This window comes from Watersipora subatra, chromosome 2 (genome assembly GCF_963576615.1).
Source record: "Watersipora subatra chromosome 2, tzWatSuba1.1, whole genome shotgun sequence".
NCBI classification, from domain to species: Eukaryota; Metazoa; Bryozoa; class Gymnolaemata; order Cheilostomatida; family Watersiporidae; genus Watersipora; species Watersipora subatra.
The window spans coordinates 54,092,259-54,109,701 of NC_088709.1; the positions used below are offsets into that span (position 1 = coordinate 54,092,259).

General features: G+C 39.2%; 1 protein-coding gene across 1 annotated transcript in view; it reads left to right on the forward strand.

Annotated features, from left to right (window-relative positions):
- Nucleotides 1–14,782: 14,782 nt before the first annotated feature.
- The window catches only part of LOC137388339 (putative leucine-rich repeat-containing protein DDB_G0290503), a 36,297-nt gene continuing 33,636 nt past the window's right edge, over nucleotides 14,783–17,443 (forward strand). The window contains exons 1-4 of the mRNA XM_068074825.1: nucleotides 14,783–14,791; nucleotides 15,838–16,380; nucleotides 16,931–17,038; nucleotides 17,120–17,224. Coding sequence (XP_067930926.1) covers nucleotides 14,783–14,791; nucleotides 15,838–16,380; nucleotides 16,931–17,038; nucleotides 17,120–17,224 — 765 coding nt within the window. The remainder of the gene's footprint in view (nucleotides 14,792–15,837; nucleotides 16,381–16,930; nucleotides 17,039–17,119; nucleotides 17,225–17,443) is intronic.

The following is a 17,443-nucleotide window of genomic DNA, read 5'->3' on the forward strand; positions in this document are numbered from 1 at the left end:
GGGTCACAGTATGTATAACAAGTGACTAGTGTAAGGGTAGCAGTATGTATAACAAGTGGCTAGTGTAAGGGTCACAGTATGTATAACAAGTGACTAGTGTAAGAATCACAGTATGTATAACAAGTGACTAGTGTAAGGGTCACAGTATGTATAACAAGTGACTAGTGTAAGGGTGACAGTATGTATAACAAGTGACCAGTGTAACGGTAACAGTATGTATAACAAGTGGCTAGTGTAAAGGTAACAGTATGTATTACAAGTGGCTAGTGTAAGGGGAACAGTATGTATAACAAGTGACTAGTGTAAGGGTAACAGTATGTATAACAAGTGACTAGTGTAAGGGTCACAGTATGTATAACAAGTGACTAGTGTAAGGGTAGCAGTATGTATAACAAGTGGCTAGTGTAAGGGTCACAGTATGTATAACAAGTGACTAGTGTAAGGGTCACAGTATGTATTACAAGTGGCTAGGGTAAGGGGAACAGTATGTATAACAAGTGACTAGTGTAAGGGTCACAGTATGTATAACAAGTGACTAGTGTAAGGGTAACAGTATGTATAACAAGTGACTAGTGTAAGGTCACAGTATGTATAACAAGTGACTAGTGTAAGGGTAGCAGTATATATAACAAGTGACTAGTGTAAGGGTCACAGTATGTATTACAAGTGGCTAGTGTAAAGGTAACAGTATGTATTACAAGTGGCTAGTGTAAGGGTCACAGTATGTATTACAAGTGACTAGTGTAAGGGTCACAGTATATATTACAAGTGACTAGTGTAAGGGTAACAGTATGTATAACAAGTGACTAGTGTAAGGTCACAGTATGTATAACAAGTGACTAGTGTAAGGGTAGCAGTATATATAACAAGTGACTAGTGTAAGGGTCACAGTATGTATTACAAGTGGCTAGTGTAAGGGTCACAGTATGTATAACAAGTGACTAGTGTAAGGGTAGCAGTATGTATAACAAGTGGCTAGTGTAAGGGTCACAGTATGTATAACAAGTGACTAGTGTAAGGGTCACAGTATGTATAACAAGTGACTAGTGTAAAGGTAACAGTATGTATTACAAGTGGCTAGTGTAAGGGTAACAGTATGTATAACAAGTGACTAGTGTAAGGGTCACAGTATGTATAACAAGTGACTAGTGTAAGGGTAGCAGTATGTATAACAAGTGGCTAGTGTAAAGGTAACAGTATGTATTACAAGTGGCTAGTGTAAGGGTAACAGTATGTATAACAAGTGACTAGTGTAAGGGTCACAGTATGTATAACAAGTGACTAGTGTAAGGGTAGCAGTATGTATAACAAGTGGCTAGTGTAAGTGTCACAGTATGTATAACAAGTGACTAGTGTAAGGGTCACAGTATGTATAACAAGTGACTAGTGTAAAGGTAACAGTATGTATTACAAGTGGCTAGTGTAAGGGTAACAGTATGTATAACAAGTGACTAGTGTAAGGGTCACAGTATGTATTACAAGTGACTAGTGTAAGGGTAACAGTATGTATTACAAGTGGCTAGGGTAAGGGTCACAGTATGTATAACAAGTGACTAGTGTAAGGGTCACAGTATGTATTACAAGTGGCTAGGGTAAGGGGAACAGTATGTATAACAAGTGACTAGTGTAAGGGTCACAGTATGTATAACAAGTGACTAGTGTAAGGGTAACAGTATGTATAACAAGTGACTAGTGTAAGGGTAGCAGTATATATAACAAGTGACTAGTGTAAGGGTCACAGTATGTATTACAAGTGGCTAGTGTAAAGGTAACAGTATGTATTACAAGTGGCTAGTGTAAGGGTCACAGTATGTATAACAAGTGACTAGTGTAAGGGTAGCAGTATGTATAACAAGTGGCTAGTGTAAGGGTCACAGTATGTATTACAAGTGACTAGTGTAAGGGTAACAGTATGTATAACAAGTGGCTAGTGTAAGGGTCACAGTATGTATAACAAGTGACTAGTGTAAGGGTCACAGTATGTATTACAAGTGGCTAGGGTAAGGGGAACAGTATGTATAACAAGTGACTAGTGTAAGGATCACAGTATGTATAACAAGTGACTAGTGTAAGGGTAACAGTATGTATAACAAGTGACTAGTGTACCGGTAACAGTATGTATAACAAGTGACTAGTGTAAGGGTAGCAGTATATATAACAAGTGACTAGTGTAAGGGTCACAGTATGTATTACAAGTGGCTAGTGTAAAGGTAACAGTATGTATTACAAGTGGCTAGTGTAAGGGTCACAGTATGTATAACAAGTGACTAGTGTAAGGGTAGCAGTATGTATAACAAGTGGCTAGTGTAAGGGTCACAGTATGTATTACAAGTGACTAGTGTAAGGGTCACAGTATGTATAACAAGTGACTAGTGTAAAGGTAACAGTATGTATTACAAGTGGCTAGTGTAAGGGTAACAGTATGTATAACAAGTGACTAGTGTAAGGATCACAGTATGTATAACAAGTGACTAGTGTAAGGGTAACAGTATGTATAACAAGTGACTAGTGTACCGGTAACAGTATGTATAACAAGTGACTAGTGTAAGGGTCACAGTATATATGACAAGTGACTAGTGTAAAGGTAACAGTATGTATAACAAGTGACTAGTGTAAGGATCACAGTATGTATAACAAGTGACTAGTGTAAGGGTAACAGTATGTATAACAAGTGACTAGTGTAAGGGTAACAGTATGTATAACAAGTGACTAGTGCAAGGGTAACAGTATGTATAACAAGTGACTAGTGTAAGGGTGACAGTATGTATAACAAGTGACTAGTGTAAGGGTCACAGTATGTATAACAAGTGACTAGTGTAAGGATCACAGTATGTATAACAAGTGACTAGTGTAAGGGTCACAGTATGTATAACAAGTGACTAGTGTAACGGTAACAGTATGTATAACAAGTGACTAGTGTAAGGGTCACAGTATGTATAACAAGTGACTAGTTTAAGGGTCACAGTATGTATAACAACTGACTAGTCTAATGGTCACAGTATGTATAACAAGAGACTAGTGTAAGGGTCACAGTATGTATAACAAGTGACTAGTGTAAGGGTAACAGTATGTATAACAAGTGACTAGTGTAAGGGTGACAGTATGTATAACAAGTGACTAGTGTAAGGGTCACAGTATGTATAACAAGTGACCAGTGTAAGGTCACAGTATATATAACAAGTGACTAGTGTAGCAACTTGACTCAAGTGACTAGTGACTAGGGTAACAGTACGTATAACAAGTGACTAGTGTGAAAACCACAGGATGTATAACAGTTCTACGGATAACATCTGTGTTTACTCAACTTATAGAAAAATGCAGGGCCCATGGACACTCCAGACCACCTTGAGAACTTCCCAAGTCATGAGGTAAAATACAATAAATTTATTGTATTTATTGTTTTAGCTTTTCGAAATCATTATGGTCAATTTACAATAGTCAAATGGAGATATCAGGATCAGGATACCAACACTAAAACCAATTATATTCACCGAATGAATTCAATGTACTCTCTCCATCTGAATGATCAACCCTTTTCCTAATGTCAGCTAAAATGAAAGGCAATAGTCTATATTTTGTAAATGTTAATGTACAGCTGTTTGTGATATCGTTTTGTTTCATTTATTATACAGCTACCAGAACTTTCTGCAACTCTGTTGAGTTTGTGTTCAATGAATAGGTCTAGAACAAAACCACTGGCTCTTGTGCTGTACCCAGTCGTGTTGCCATTTTAGAGCTCTCTTCCAAGTCAGAGTTCTAGCTCGCAGCCTGCTGTAGCTTTAACTGAAACGTTTGAAGGACTAGCCAATAAAACCTCAGTTTCATCATATTGGAGAGGCAATGTCAGCACCCCTTCTAGTACTCGCTGTCCAACATTACCTAGTACGATGGATCATCGGTCAGCACAAGTAAACACATCTTCTGCGGTAAGGTCTTTTTTGTTTTTGAATTAATAGCAGCATCATTAAATGGTTCTGTAAAGACCTGCTAAAAGAAACTAGGTTTCTGTATCAAATAACTTCCCAGACAGCGCGGATTAGAAATTTTACCTCTTAGGTAAACCCTACAAACAAGGATAGGCAACTCCCAACTCAAGGGCCAGCCCGCAACATACTCAAGGGATAGCCGATAAACAGACTCCCGGACAAGCCAATAAATAGACTCAATGGTGAGCCGATAAACAGACTCGAGAGCGAGCCGATAAATAGAATCGAGGGCGAGTTGATAGACAGACCCGAAGGTGAGCCGATAAACAGACTCGAAGCCGAGCGGATAAACAGACTCGAAGGCGAGCCGATAAACAGAATCGAGGTCCAGCCAATAAACAGACTCGAGGTTGAGCCGATAAACAGACTCGAGAGCGAGCCGAAAAACAGTCTGGGGGGCGAGCCGATAAACGGATTCATGGTTGCCTTCTCCCAACTTTTACATCCTGGTAAGCCAATCGCCATTATTCTTGATATTCGGTCAAAAGAACGTACACTGAATAAAGCTATGATTCGCTGACTGATATCACACTGCTAAAGTCAGAAACACTGGCATGAATTTGATACTCTACTTTCCCTTGGACAATCAAGCAGAGCTGTAGTTAATGAACGCAGTAACTTTATTAGTACTATCACTCACAGTGTAAAGCAGTAACACATCCAGCAATGGCAAAACTGAAAGTTATATAGCATACCAAGAGAAGAATCCAGTTGATTGGCTGCACAATAATTAGGTCAACCGTTGCCATAATAAAATATTTCAAACATCAAAACGAGGATATTTGTAACTAGATAATCAAGTAACACAAGTATTACGTAACAATTTTCTGAGTATTTATATAGTAACATACAAGTCTTAAAACAATATGGTAATAAATTGCTAATGGTTGACTTGCAACAAAATTTACATTACAGTTATTTAGTATCAAAAGATTCACCATGTGTTTTTACAACCTCTGCTGGGTTGTAGGTTTAAAATATGTGGAAATTAGATTCCAAGCTCTTAAAAGCTCAAAAACAAGCAGTTATCTCAGCCATCACAAATATGCTGTAGGTAGGAACACTATGGTAGGAACGCCGATAGGAACACGATTTGCTTCTGTTTACACCTGGATGCAACCTCTTTCCTCCAAACATTTTCACAAATAAACTTCACGCAATCAATAAAACCATGTCTAATGTCCTAACGCGTCTATTTCAGTATAATTGTAATGCTGTCGCTCTAAGCACTGATATCTCAAAACATAGCATATAAATCAGTTTAATCTTCTAACTTAAGCTCGAAGGAATGCATTTTATCCTCTGATAAACATGAGGAGCCTGTTATGGTCCTGTGATGGTCGAAAAATGCTGCAGATCTTTTTTGCGCCATTTGGGGGGATGGTGTAGGTCACATGATCCGAATATGACTAGATGATTAGACCAAGCTAAAACGAAACTGTAAAGTAGCGAGCTTGTATATTTGATGAGAGCTTTTTGGTAGAACCCGAAGCGAATGTCATAAACTAGTGCTACAAAGCAGTTTATATTGAACTTTTTATTGTCCTTTTATTTCAGGCGATAACATCACTGAAAACATCACGCGTCAAAACAATAACCGCGTCAAGTTGAGTACGTCATCATAATAAAGGGATCCAACCTGTGGCCATTTTTACTGCTCATTTTTGAGCTTTTAAGAGCTTGTAATCACATTTCCACATATTTTGCAGCTACAACACAACAGAGTAAAACATGGTGAATCTTTTGATACCAAATAACTGTAATGTGAATTTTGTTGCAAGTCAACCTTTTGACATAAAAATTTGCCATTATAAAACATACATATATACTACAATGAACATGTACTAAGTGAGCGCATTATAATTAACTATTCAATTTTGATTAAACTGTGATAAATCCAGAGAACGCATCATCAACTCTATTACGCACGCTGGCAGCCTATAATTACGGGTACCGACTGATAATCACTTCACTCTTTCTCTCTCATCTCGGCCCTTTTCAGGGCCACCATTTCCATCTCGTGAGCTCTGTTCCGCGATGACAATGGTGAGAACTCCGGTTGGTTAATATTGCCAACTTGTTTTATTTCACCTCTTTTAGTGGCTTGAACTTTAATTCTTACAGTCTGGTCAATTTTGTACTTCATGTACTGGATTTAATATTGTTTGGAAGTGCCGCTGTTACTGGCTATAGCACTAGTTGTGAGGATTACTAGCGCAACCATAGAGCCTTGAAACAGAATACATTGATGTCTAGAGGTTTCTGATGAGTGTCCGCGTTTGGCATAAGAGTAGTTTAGCGTTGAGTGTCATTGTTGTCAATACCAGTGGCCTTTAAGGGATTTGAACCCTAACCTGTTGGATAGATGTCAACAACCTAGTACTAGTGTATGGGTTCACATCATGTCTAACAACTGACATTTATAATAACGACCACAGTATGTATAACAAATGACTAGTCTAAGGACCACAAGATAACAAGTGACTAGTGCACACTAGACCACAGACTAGACCACAGCATGTATAACAATTCTACGGATAACATCTGTGTTTTACTCAACTTACAGCAAGATGCAGGCCCGTTGGACGCGCAAGACCACCTTGAGAACTTTCCAAGCCATGAGGTAAAATGCCATAAACTTATTGTATTTATTGTTTTAGATTTGAAATCACCATGGTCAATTGGCAATAATCAATGGGCGATATCAGAATCACAAATGCCAACACTAAAAAATATTATATTCACTAAATGGATTCAATGTACATGTATTATCTACATTTTTTATGATATTTCTGTAATGTCAATTTTTTTGTTGTAACTCGGATCACCAGATGACGAAATATTAAAAATATTTTTGACTGGTTTGGCAGCACACGATTAGTAGACGTGTGTCTGAATCAGTATTCTTGTAAGTTTAGCACACACTAGCATGATACAATTGAGCAATATGAAGAGTTATCAACCCTTTTCCTAATGTCAGTTATTATAAAAAGGCAATAGTCTATATTTTGTAAATGTTCATGTACAGCTGTTTGTGATATCTTTTTGTGTCATTTGTTATAAAGCTACCAAAACTTCCTGCAACTCTGTTGACTTTGTGTTCAAGGAATAGGTCTAGAACATAAGCATTTACTCTTGTGCTGTACCCAATTGCATTGCCATTTTAGAGTTCTCTTCCAAGTCAGAGTTCTAGTTCTCAACCTGCGGTAGCTTTAACTGAAACCTTTGAAGGACTAGCCAATAAAACCTCAGTTTCATCATATTGGAAAAGCAATGTCAGCACCCCTTCTTCTACTCGCTGTCCAACATTACCTAGTACGATGGATCATCGGTCAGCACGAGTAAACACATCATCTGCGGTAAAGTATTTTTTTGTTTTGGAATTAATAGCAACATCACTAAATTGTTCTGTAAATACTTAGAAAAAGAATGAAGGTTCCTGTATCAGACAACTTTCCACTCAGTGCTGATTACAATATGTACCAATCATTGTGGCTTGAACTTTAAATTCTAATGCTTGCCTTACCGCTTATGCTTACTTAGTTGCTATCAAATCTTGTATTTACTGTAGTATTAGTTGTATGACTTACTAGTAGTACTTACTGTAACACTAGTCGTAATACTTACCATACTTGTTGTAATACTAGTTGTAGGTGCAGCTGTGCTAGGGTTAGTGTTAAGTGTAAGTTTTTAAGGGCTATTCATGGAACATACATAAGTAGTCTGATAAGTTTAACTTTACCAATGACAGGTACGCTATAGTCTGCTACAGATTGCTACCACTGCTCTAGGTTCTGTCTGTTTTTCCTCTATTTAGGTTCAAATGTCAGATGATTTTGAAGCCATGCAGCAAATTGAAGATACAATATATAAAGGCTGGAACCCAAAAGTAAGCCGCCTTGATTCTAACCGGGTTGGCCTTGCAGAGCAACTTTCCTTGGGCTGTAGCCTTGAAAATGGCAATAGTAGTTCTACAAATGCCTCCATTTTGTCAAAACCAGAAGTTACATCGCATAAAAATTTCACCACACCCAACCAGTTACAGATAGGATACAGTCTCAGCAATAAAAAAGACTCTTCCGAGGCTCAGTCAAACAAGCTTTACTCTCACCATTCCTCCTCTTCCAGCGATGACGGAATGCTAAACATCAACCCATATCACGCTCGTCAACTTTTGCAAGAAAACAACCCAAGTTTTGCTGCAGGATTTTCACATCACAGCAGTCACACTTCGAGCGCAGGAAAATGGCCAAGCCTCAACCATTGCTGTCACGCAAAAACAAGTGATGTTATATGTGAGCCGAGGGTAAATCGTGATCAACAGGGGACCTTACATATCTCTTCCAATACCAGCCATAGTAGTTGTTCTTCTAGCCACAAACAAACAGGAAGCGTTTATGTATATAAAGAGATGGATAATAATAATGATAAGAATGATAGGAATGATATAGAGGATAGAGTAAGCAATGTGAGCAGTAATATAGGATTTATTGGAACCAGAGCGCATCTAGAAAGTGAATCTTCCAGCAATGAGCCTGTTGCAGTGAGAGGCGCCGACCATCACCGCCGTGTAGTAAATCCTAAAGTTGGTTTCAGCTCTGGCTTGCAACTCGACTCATTTGATGATGATTCTGAAAAACTAGAGGCTCTGGAGAAACTTCATGAGAAACTAGCTGAAAGAGAGGAACAAGTAAGTTTGCTTTAGTATTGCGTGATTATACTGTAGAGGTCAATTATACTAGCTTATAGAGAGTTCAAATATAGTAACTACTGTAGAGGTCAATTATACTAGATACTCTCGAGGTTAAGTATACTACCTACTGTCGAATACATACTAGCTACTGTAGATGTCGGGTATACACTAGCTACTGTAGATGTCGAATATACACTAGCTACTGTAGATGTCGGGTATACACTAGCTACTGTAGATGTTGAATATACACTAGCTACTGTAGATGTCGAATATACACTAGCTACTGTTGATGTTGAATATACACTGGCTACTGTAGATGTCGAGTATACACTAGCTACTGTAGATGTCGAATATACACTAGCTACTGTAGATGTCGAGTATACACTAGCTACTGTAGATGTCGAATATAGACTAGCTACTGTAGATGTCGAATGTACTAACTAATGCTGGAGTTCATACATACTGTATGCTGCAGGAGGACCTTCTAAACTGCCAATCTGCACAATACAGATGCGATGATCAAGCTAGACCAGACACGGAACCACTGATCACAGATAGACAGGTGAGGGAGATGAGCCATAGCCTGTCTTGTCAGCATCTGTATTATTAACACTGCATTATTAAAATTATTATTAACACTGACATTATTAACACCATAATTAACACTGAAATTATTAACATTATTATTAACAGTGCATTGTTAACATTATTATCAACACTGCCAAAATTAACTCTATCATGTTTTCATTGCGATTGTCACAAGACTCTTTAGTTCTACGGTTAAACCTCTACTTACCCAAAGATGTAGTATTATTTCTATTTGTAACAGGTTTACAACTCCTGCTGAAACTATGTCTTGCAATCTAATTTGTGAGCAACGGGCTGTCACATAAACACACATATTTTGTTTTTATATGTTATCATCTGTTTTCTGTATTTTCATGCAGTAAAACGGATACGAACACAGATACCGTCACATTGAACAACAAGTGTAACACTGTTTGAGATTTGAGTTTTTGTCGTTGTACTTTATGTTACTACTGTTGAGAGAAATTCAGATTTTAATTTCTACTGGGATAAAGTTGATAACAGCAACTTGTTTTAAGAAAGTTCAGTGCCCCGAGTTGACACTCATCATCTTTGAACAGACCTCCTTCACTATACAACCTGTGCACACCATATTTATGATAGTACATGAAACAGACCTCCTTCAATATACAACCTGTGTACACTATATTTATGATAGTACATTAAACATACCTTCAGTATACAACCTGTGTACACTATATTTATGATAGTACATGAAACAGACCTTCAGCATACAACCTGTCTACACTATATTTATGATAGTGCATGAAACATACCTTCAGCATACAACCTGTGTATGTTATATTTACGATAGTATGTGGAGTCGCGCTATACGCCGGAAGCGTTAATAGTTATTTTTCACTGATCACTTGTAAAATATGAATAGTGTATGCTTTATGTACAGCTGACTACGTTTTGCAAGAAAAGAAGTAGCGATCTTGTCAGCTTTTGTTTGCTAATTGAGTGCCTAGAGTGTTTGTTGTGCTTTTTCCAAGTTGTAGTTTTGTTAGGTGATACTTTCCTAAAGTTAGCATTAGCTTCTCTTGTCTGTAGAGTCTTTCCCAATGTTACAGTTTTGCTTGTAAAGTATAAACTCTTTGCTTTTTTAGTGTTGCCGTTTAGCCTTCTTATGTACCTAGTCTTGCTTCCTTAGAATTGTAGTAGGTCAAAGCATCAATGCTTGAAAGCTACACTTTTGTTTCTGAAGTGTTGTAGTTGGCTCCCATAACGTTAAGATTTGTGCTCTTGACTTACAGTTTTACTTTAAAGCTCTGCCTAAAAAGTTTATATATATACAGTGTAACATTATGCTTAATTACATTAATATTAATTACATATTAACATTACGTTTATCTATGTTGTCATGATGACACTCATGGCTATCGCGAGATCACGAGAGACTAGTGTGTGCCATTTTCTGATGCTTCAGAGACATGCACTTATGATAAACCTTATATATTATTACTGTATTCTAATCACAATGTTTAGCTTGTACTATCTAATACCGGGCTGGCCAGCCACTAATATGAATCACATTGCACTAATGCTGCGCTAATAAAATACACTCGTTATCAACCATACCACCATTCCATACTTCATATCGAGGAGATCTACAGGCTACATACGACAAAGGTAATAACCATATATCTATGTTGTTAGGAGCCTTGCAATAGCGAATAGAACATGGTGGCAGCGTGATCGTCTCCGACGCTCTTGAGTGTTTTGGTTGTGCTAGTTGGTTTATCTGGAGTTTCTGAATTGCGTGGTGGTGATGGAGGGTATCAAGCCACCTGGAGAACTACTGTTTGAGGGTAATGTGTCTGATGACTGGTTTGAGATCGATTTGAGAACTATCTCAGGGCCATTGATCTAGTGCAGGAGCCGGTTGCTGATCCGGAAAACCCACCTGCTGGCAACGCAGCCATATCTCGCCGTCAAGTAGCTGTGCTGCTTAATGCAGCTGGTGAGGAGGCGTATGAAGTATATTCACAGTTTGAGTATGAAGAAGGTCATAATGCAGATACACTGGCTGATGTGCTGAGTAATTTTGAGACATATTGCAATCCTCGTCGCAACATCTTATATGAATGGTATGTGTTTTGGTCATTGGTTCAAGCTGATGGTGAAAGTGTGGACAGTTTTATGAAGCGACTGAAAACCCAAGCAGCCAAGTGTGATTTTGGTGATTTAAGGAATCGTATGCTTCTCTGCCGACTGGTTTTTCGAATTTCCTCAGTCTCCCTCAAAGAGCGGATGCTAAGAGATGCAGACATCACATTAGAAAGAGATAGGAATGAGCTTTGTGCGGCAGAAGTTACGCAGGTACAGCTGAGTCGTATGGATGTTGGTGATCACGCCACAGCCTCCGTCAATAAAGTTGAAACCAGATCTAAAAGGACTGTGACTCATGGAGAACAAGGAAAGATTGACTGTAAGTTTTGTGGATATCATCATGTAAAAGGTACGTGTCCTGCCTATGGGCAAACCTGCCGCAAGTGTGGTGAAAGGGACCATTTTTCTAAGAAAGGTCTGTCTAGGAGAGTGCGAGCAGTAGAAGCAGGGCATCAAGAAGAAACAAACACCGCGAAAGAAGAAATGAACACTTTGTTTGTTGGAACAGTGAGATCGCATGAGGTGGTAGATGGGGCTAGGTCTTTGGTCATTCCTGTTAAGGTAAGCAGTCAGATAAGATCACTTGACGTTTGATTCAAGATTGATACTGGAGCTGAAGTGAGCATTTTAACTCACCAAATTTTAAATGATCTGCAAGGTCAGCTGAAACCCTCAAGTACCACACTTGTCGGGTATGACAGTCCTGTAATAAACAATGTAGGGTAAACTGACCTCACTGTTAAGCATGGACAACGAGAGGAGCCACTATCATTTAAAGTCGTGGAGGGTAATTATCCGCCAATTCTTGGACTGGACTCGTGTATTAAACTGGCAATAGTTCAATGTGTAGATACAGTTCCGTCTATTCTTGATGAATACAGTGATGTGTTTGAAGAGATTGGTCGCATAGATGGTGAACATGAAATTCAAGTAGATAAGCGTGTTCAGCCTGTGGTTCATGCAGCGAGGAGAATACCACTGAGTATACTGACAAAAGTCAAGAATGAGCTTAACAACATGGAAAGCCAAGGGATCATTACCAAAGTTGACCAGTCAGTGGGTCAGCAGCATGGTAGTAGTGGAGAAAAAGAATGGCGATGTGAGAATCTGCCTGGATCCGCGAGATCTCAACAAAGCCATTTTAAGAGAACACCATTACATACCCACTTTAGAAGGAATTGCTTTCAAATTCAATGGAATGAAGCATTTACAATATTAGACATGAAACATGGCTATTGGCACATCCCACTGTCCCATAAGAGCAGTCTGCTCACAACGTTTAACACAGCACATGGAAGTACAAATTTTTACGGCTGCCTTTTGGCATTCATTCCGCTGCCGATGTATTTGAAAAAAGGGTTGAACAACTCTTTGGTGATTTGAATATTGCCATATACTTTGATGACCTGGTTGTTGCTGGTCGGAATCAGCAAGAACATGACGATAACCTTAGGAAACTATTGAGTTGTGCTAGAGATGTCAACGTGAAGTTCAATAAAGAGAAAATCCAGCTCAATAAATCTGAAGTTACCTATCTAGGCCATATTGTTTCAAGTGAGGGGCTACAACCTGACCCTGAGAAGGTGAGAGTGATTGAGAAAATGTTTTCTCCAACTGACAAGGGATACAATGATTAACTGGCACCTTGAACTTTCTTGGGACATTCTTACCCAACATGTCAACAGTAACTCAGCCGCTCAGGACATTGCTTAGAAAAGATGCTGTATAGATGTGGGGCCCCGAGCATGAAACTGCCTTGGGTGCCATTAAGAAAATTTTGACCGATGGCCCCATCCTGAAATACTTTGACCTGGAGAAGAAGACTGAGCTTTAAGTGAATGCTTCACAGCATGGTCTAGGGGCTGTGCTCATGCAGGAGGGCCACCCAACAGCATACGCGTCACGCTCACTAACACCGACTGATGTGAACTATCCACAGATTGATAAGGAATTGCTAGAATTTTTTTTTGGTTGTGGGAGATTCAATCACTATGTCTATGGATGCCCCATCACTGTTCAGACAGACCATGAACCTCTTGTCACCATTGTGAAAAAGTTACTCCACAAGGCCTCACCACGTCTGCCACGGTTACTTGTGAGGTTACAGCACTACTATATTGACGAGGTGATATATGTACCAGGAAAACAACTACATTTAGGTGATACGCTGTCGAGGGCCTACCTTTCAGATGGAGTTAGCGGTCAAGTGGATCTGGAGGGAGAGCAGATTTCTATGGTCCACAATCTTGAAGTGACGGATGCTGTGCATGAGAAGTTAGCCACAGCATATGCGGCCGATCCCTCTATGGGAGCTTTACTTCAGGCCATCAGGGATGGATAGAACTGAAACAGCAAAAGGATTGCTCCTCCCCTACTACATCCATACTGGCATGTCAGAGATGAAGTTCATGAGTAGGAGGGTTTTGCTTATCTGGGCGAAAGACTAGTCATACCTGGCTCATTGAGAAGAAATATGTTAGAAAAGCTTCATCAGGGCCACTTAGGGATACAGAAGTGCCGTGAGCGAGCTAATCGATCAGAATACTGGCCTGGTTTGAGTAATGATATTCAGATGATGGTCTCGAGCTGTTCAACTTGCGCTAGATTTGCTAACCGTCAACAAAAAGAAGCATTGATATCGCATGAGGTGCCTAAACTATCATGGGGCCATGTAGCAATAGATATAATGGAATTTCGCTCCAACAGTTACCTTGTTGTTGTGGACTGCTTTTCCCATTTTCCTGAACTTCGGCTACTCCGCAACAAGACAGCTAGTAATGTAATCATGGCCCTCAAATCCATATTCTCGGTCCATGGAGTTCCATTGTCAGTTATGGCTGACAACATGCTTTTTAACAGTCAGAAGATGCATGCTTTCTCGCAGGACTGGGGCTTCTCGATCACAACATCAAGCCCACACTACCCGAGATCCAATGGCATGGCTGAACGCTATGGCCAGACCATGAAGCAGTTTCTAAAAAAGAGTGAGGAGACGGATCAAGACATCTATCCTTTCTTGCTAGCATATCGGGAGACCCCCTTAGCTGGCTGTGTATACAGCCCAGGCGAAATATTGTTTAACCGTGCAATCAGAAGTAGCCTTCCCATTACTGATTGCAGTTTGGCCCCAACAGTCACAGAGCCTATGGATTTCCTAAAACAACGCCAACAAGTAGCAAAAAAGGTCTATGATAGAACTGCCAGAGAACTCCCAGAGCTTCAGGATGGCGAAGCTGTACTTGTACGGACAGGGGATGATAAGCAGTGGACCCCAGCGACTATTGTCGGCCAACATCCTTGTCTCAGGTCCTATATTCCGATATCATTGAGAATGACTCTAGCCGACTGAGACGTAATCGTGCTCATCGGAAGATTGACAGGAGCAGAGAATCTGTCAATACGGATGACGGCGGTGAGAACTCAACTTCCACCCCGGATATGGACAGCAACATACTATTGGAAACCGCGGATGACGTGAATGCGCGATCTGAACAGCCAACACCATCACATCGTGCAAGAAGGCACAATCAGGGTGCACTTCCTGCGAAGTACAAAGACTTCCAAATGTACTAGCTGGTGGATACGCATATGCATATAAATTTATTATTGTCCTACAGTTGACATCTGTCTATTTCATTTTTATTCAATCATCTCAATTGAGCTTCATCAGCGCCATTCATCTGTGGTTATCTGACTACACCTCGACATCCAATTTGGAAGGAAGGATGTAACATTATGCTTAATTACATTAACATTAATTACATATTAACATTACGTTTATCTATGTTGTCATGATGACACTCATGGCTATCGCGAGATCACGAGAGACTAGTGTGTGCCATATTCTGATGCTTCAGAGACATGCACGTATGATAAACCTTATATATTATTACTGTATTCTAATCACAACGTTTAGCTTGTACTATCTAATACCGGGCTGGCCAGCCACTACTAAGAATCACATTGCACTAACGCTACGCTAATAAAATACACTCATTATTAACCATACCGCCATTCCATACTTCATATCGAGGAGATCCACAGGCTACATACGACAAAGGTAATAACCGTATATCTATGTTGTTAGGAGCCTTGCAATAGCGAATAGAGCATACAGTATATTATATAATATACTGTATATATATAATACTTTATTGGCAATAACTTCATTTCAAAAATATAAATTCTTTTCAAATTTGGCCATACAACAGTAGTAAAAAAACAAACAAGGGGCAACAGTTAGCCATTAAAATTGAATAAATAATTTGACGAATAGTGTTTAAAATGCCTTTCTCTGATAAGAGAATGGATATCAAGTGGAAGATTGTTAAAGCAGCTGGCAATGATACTTTCAAAATAATTGTTAGTGGTTGTACGCAATTTGTTGAGTTTGTGTTGTAGAAGAGCTTAACTGGTAATGCGATCTAAATTGTCTAAGATGCATATATATTTGCGTAGACACGAAACCTACGGAGGGATGAGAGGCTTAGAGAAGGATTGTACAGTGAGCCAAAAGAACACTCACCAAGCAGCAGCAGCTCACCAACCGCAGGCATGCCTTACACGAACTCGCCCCCAGAGCTTAGCTTCAGCGCAGAACCTCAACATCTGCATTCTGATCATAAGTCATCGACAGATGCAACTAGTAGAAATGACCTCAAGCCAACTTTGAAAAAAGGGTGTGAAAAAAGACAACATCTTGCTAAGCACTTACAAATGACTCAAGAAAAATTACCTTGTTCAGAAAGTCTAGGAGACACTTTGGACGGGAAAATAATTGTATCAAGTGATGAGCCAAAAGATGGGGAGAAAGAAGAGTGTGTGAACAGCTATAATACCATCCATTTGACAGACAGCAGTATGACTTGTTCTAAAGTAGAGGAACTTCCTGGCAACCCTCGTGTCGGAGTTAGCACAGGTGTAAAGGTTGCTCCCATAGATGTGGACTTTGACAAATTAGAAAAATCCCTTCGAAAACAATTTTCAAAAACGGAAAAATATGTAAGTGCAGTACGCTCAGGGTTATTGTAAGTATTGAATATGTAAATTCTCTTATCCAAACACTGACAAAAATTGAATAAAAATCTAGTGTTAGTAAAAGCAATAATAATAATAATGATAACAATAATAATGCGAGAAAAAGAATAGATATTTGTTCTGAAGTTGACAATATAAAAAAAAATTACCCACCAGTTCAATGCAAACTGGCTGATAGCTCCGGTTTTGATTTGAACCTTCTTTTGCTAGGCTTGAAGTAACACGCCTCATAAAGCCAGATGTCATTAATAATGTTGCAGGCTTGTATCTCTAAAAGCTATATTCAATAGTAGTAGATGATATTGAGATATGAAACAATACTCAAGGCATCTTAAAGCTGTCCTATATTCCAGTACAAATATAATCCTTTTAAAGAGAGGTTTTTGGTGCAGTTTCGCAAACGCTGTGAGTAGTATCTGTGAGAAGAGAGGTTTAGTTCTCATGCCCTGAGCTGTTCCTTTGATGGTCATTATGTTTATATTCAAACCTTACATACATGCGAGTTGTATTTCAGCTCCTCGATAAGGAATACATTTCATCCAGCGTTTCCTCTCCCCGAAACTTCCTATCATGCAGCTCTCCTTCTGATGAGACGACAGAGCAGGGTGCTGTTGGCGTAGAGGTAAGTCCGATGCTTTATAACCTGTATGAGTTTAACGGCGAATGCTTTCATGTATCTCACTAACCTTTCGTCCTACTGTAGACGCTGTCAAAGTTGCCTGAAATATGTTTCCCTCAGTGTCAATCGGTTCAAGGAAAAGCATTGAAATTTGATACTGAAAGTTCATCCCATTCTAGTAGCCAACAGGTAAAGTATATTAGTTAATCATTGTTTGCATTTCACACCATACGCAGCATCACATATATTACATGTATTTATGTGTTGCAAATTTCACACCATACGCAGCATCACATATATTACATGTATCTATGTGATGCGAATTTCACACCATACGCAGCATCACATATATTACATGTATCTATGTGTTGCAAATTTCACACCATATGCGCAATTCACACATCACAA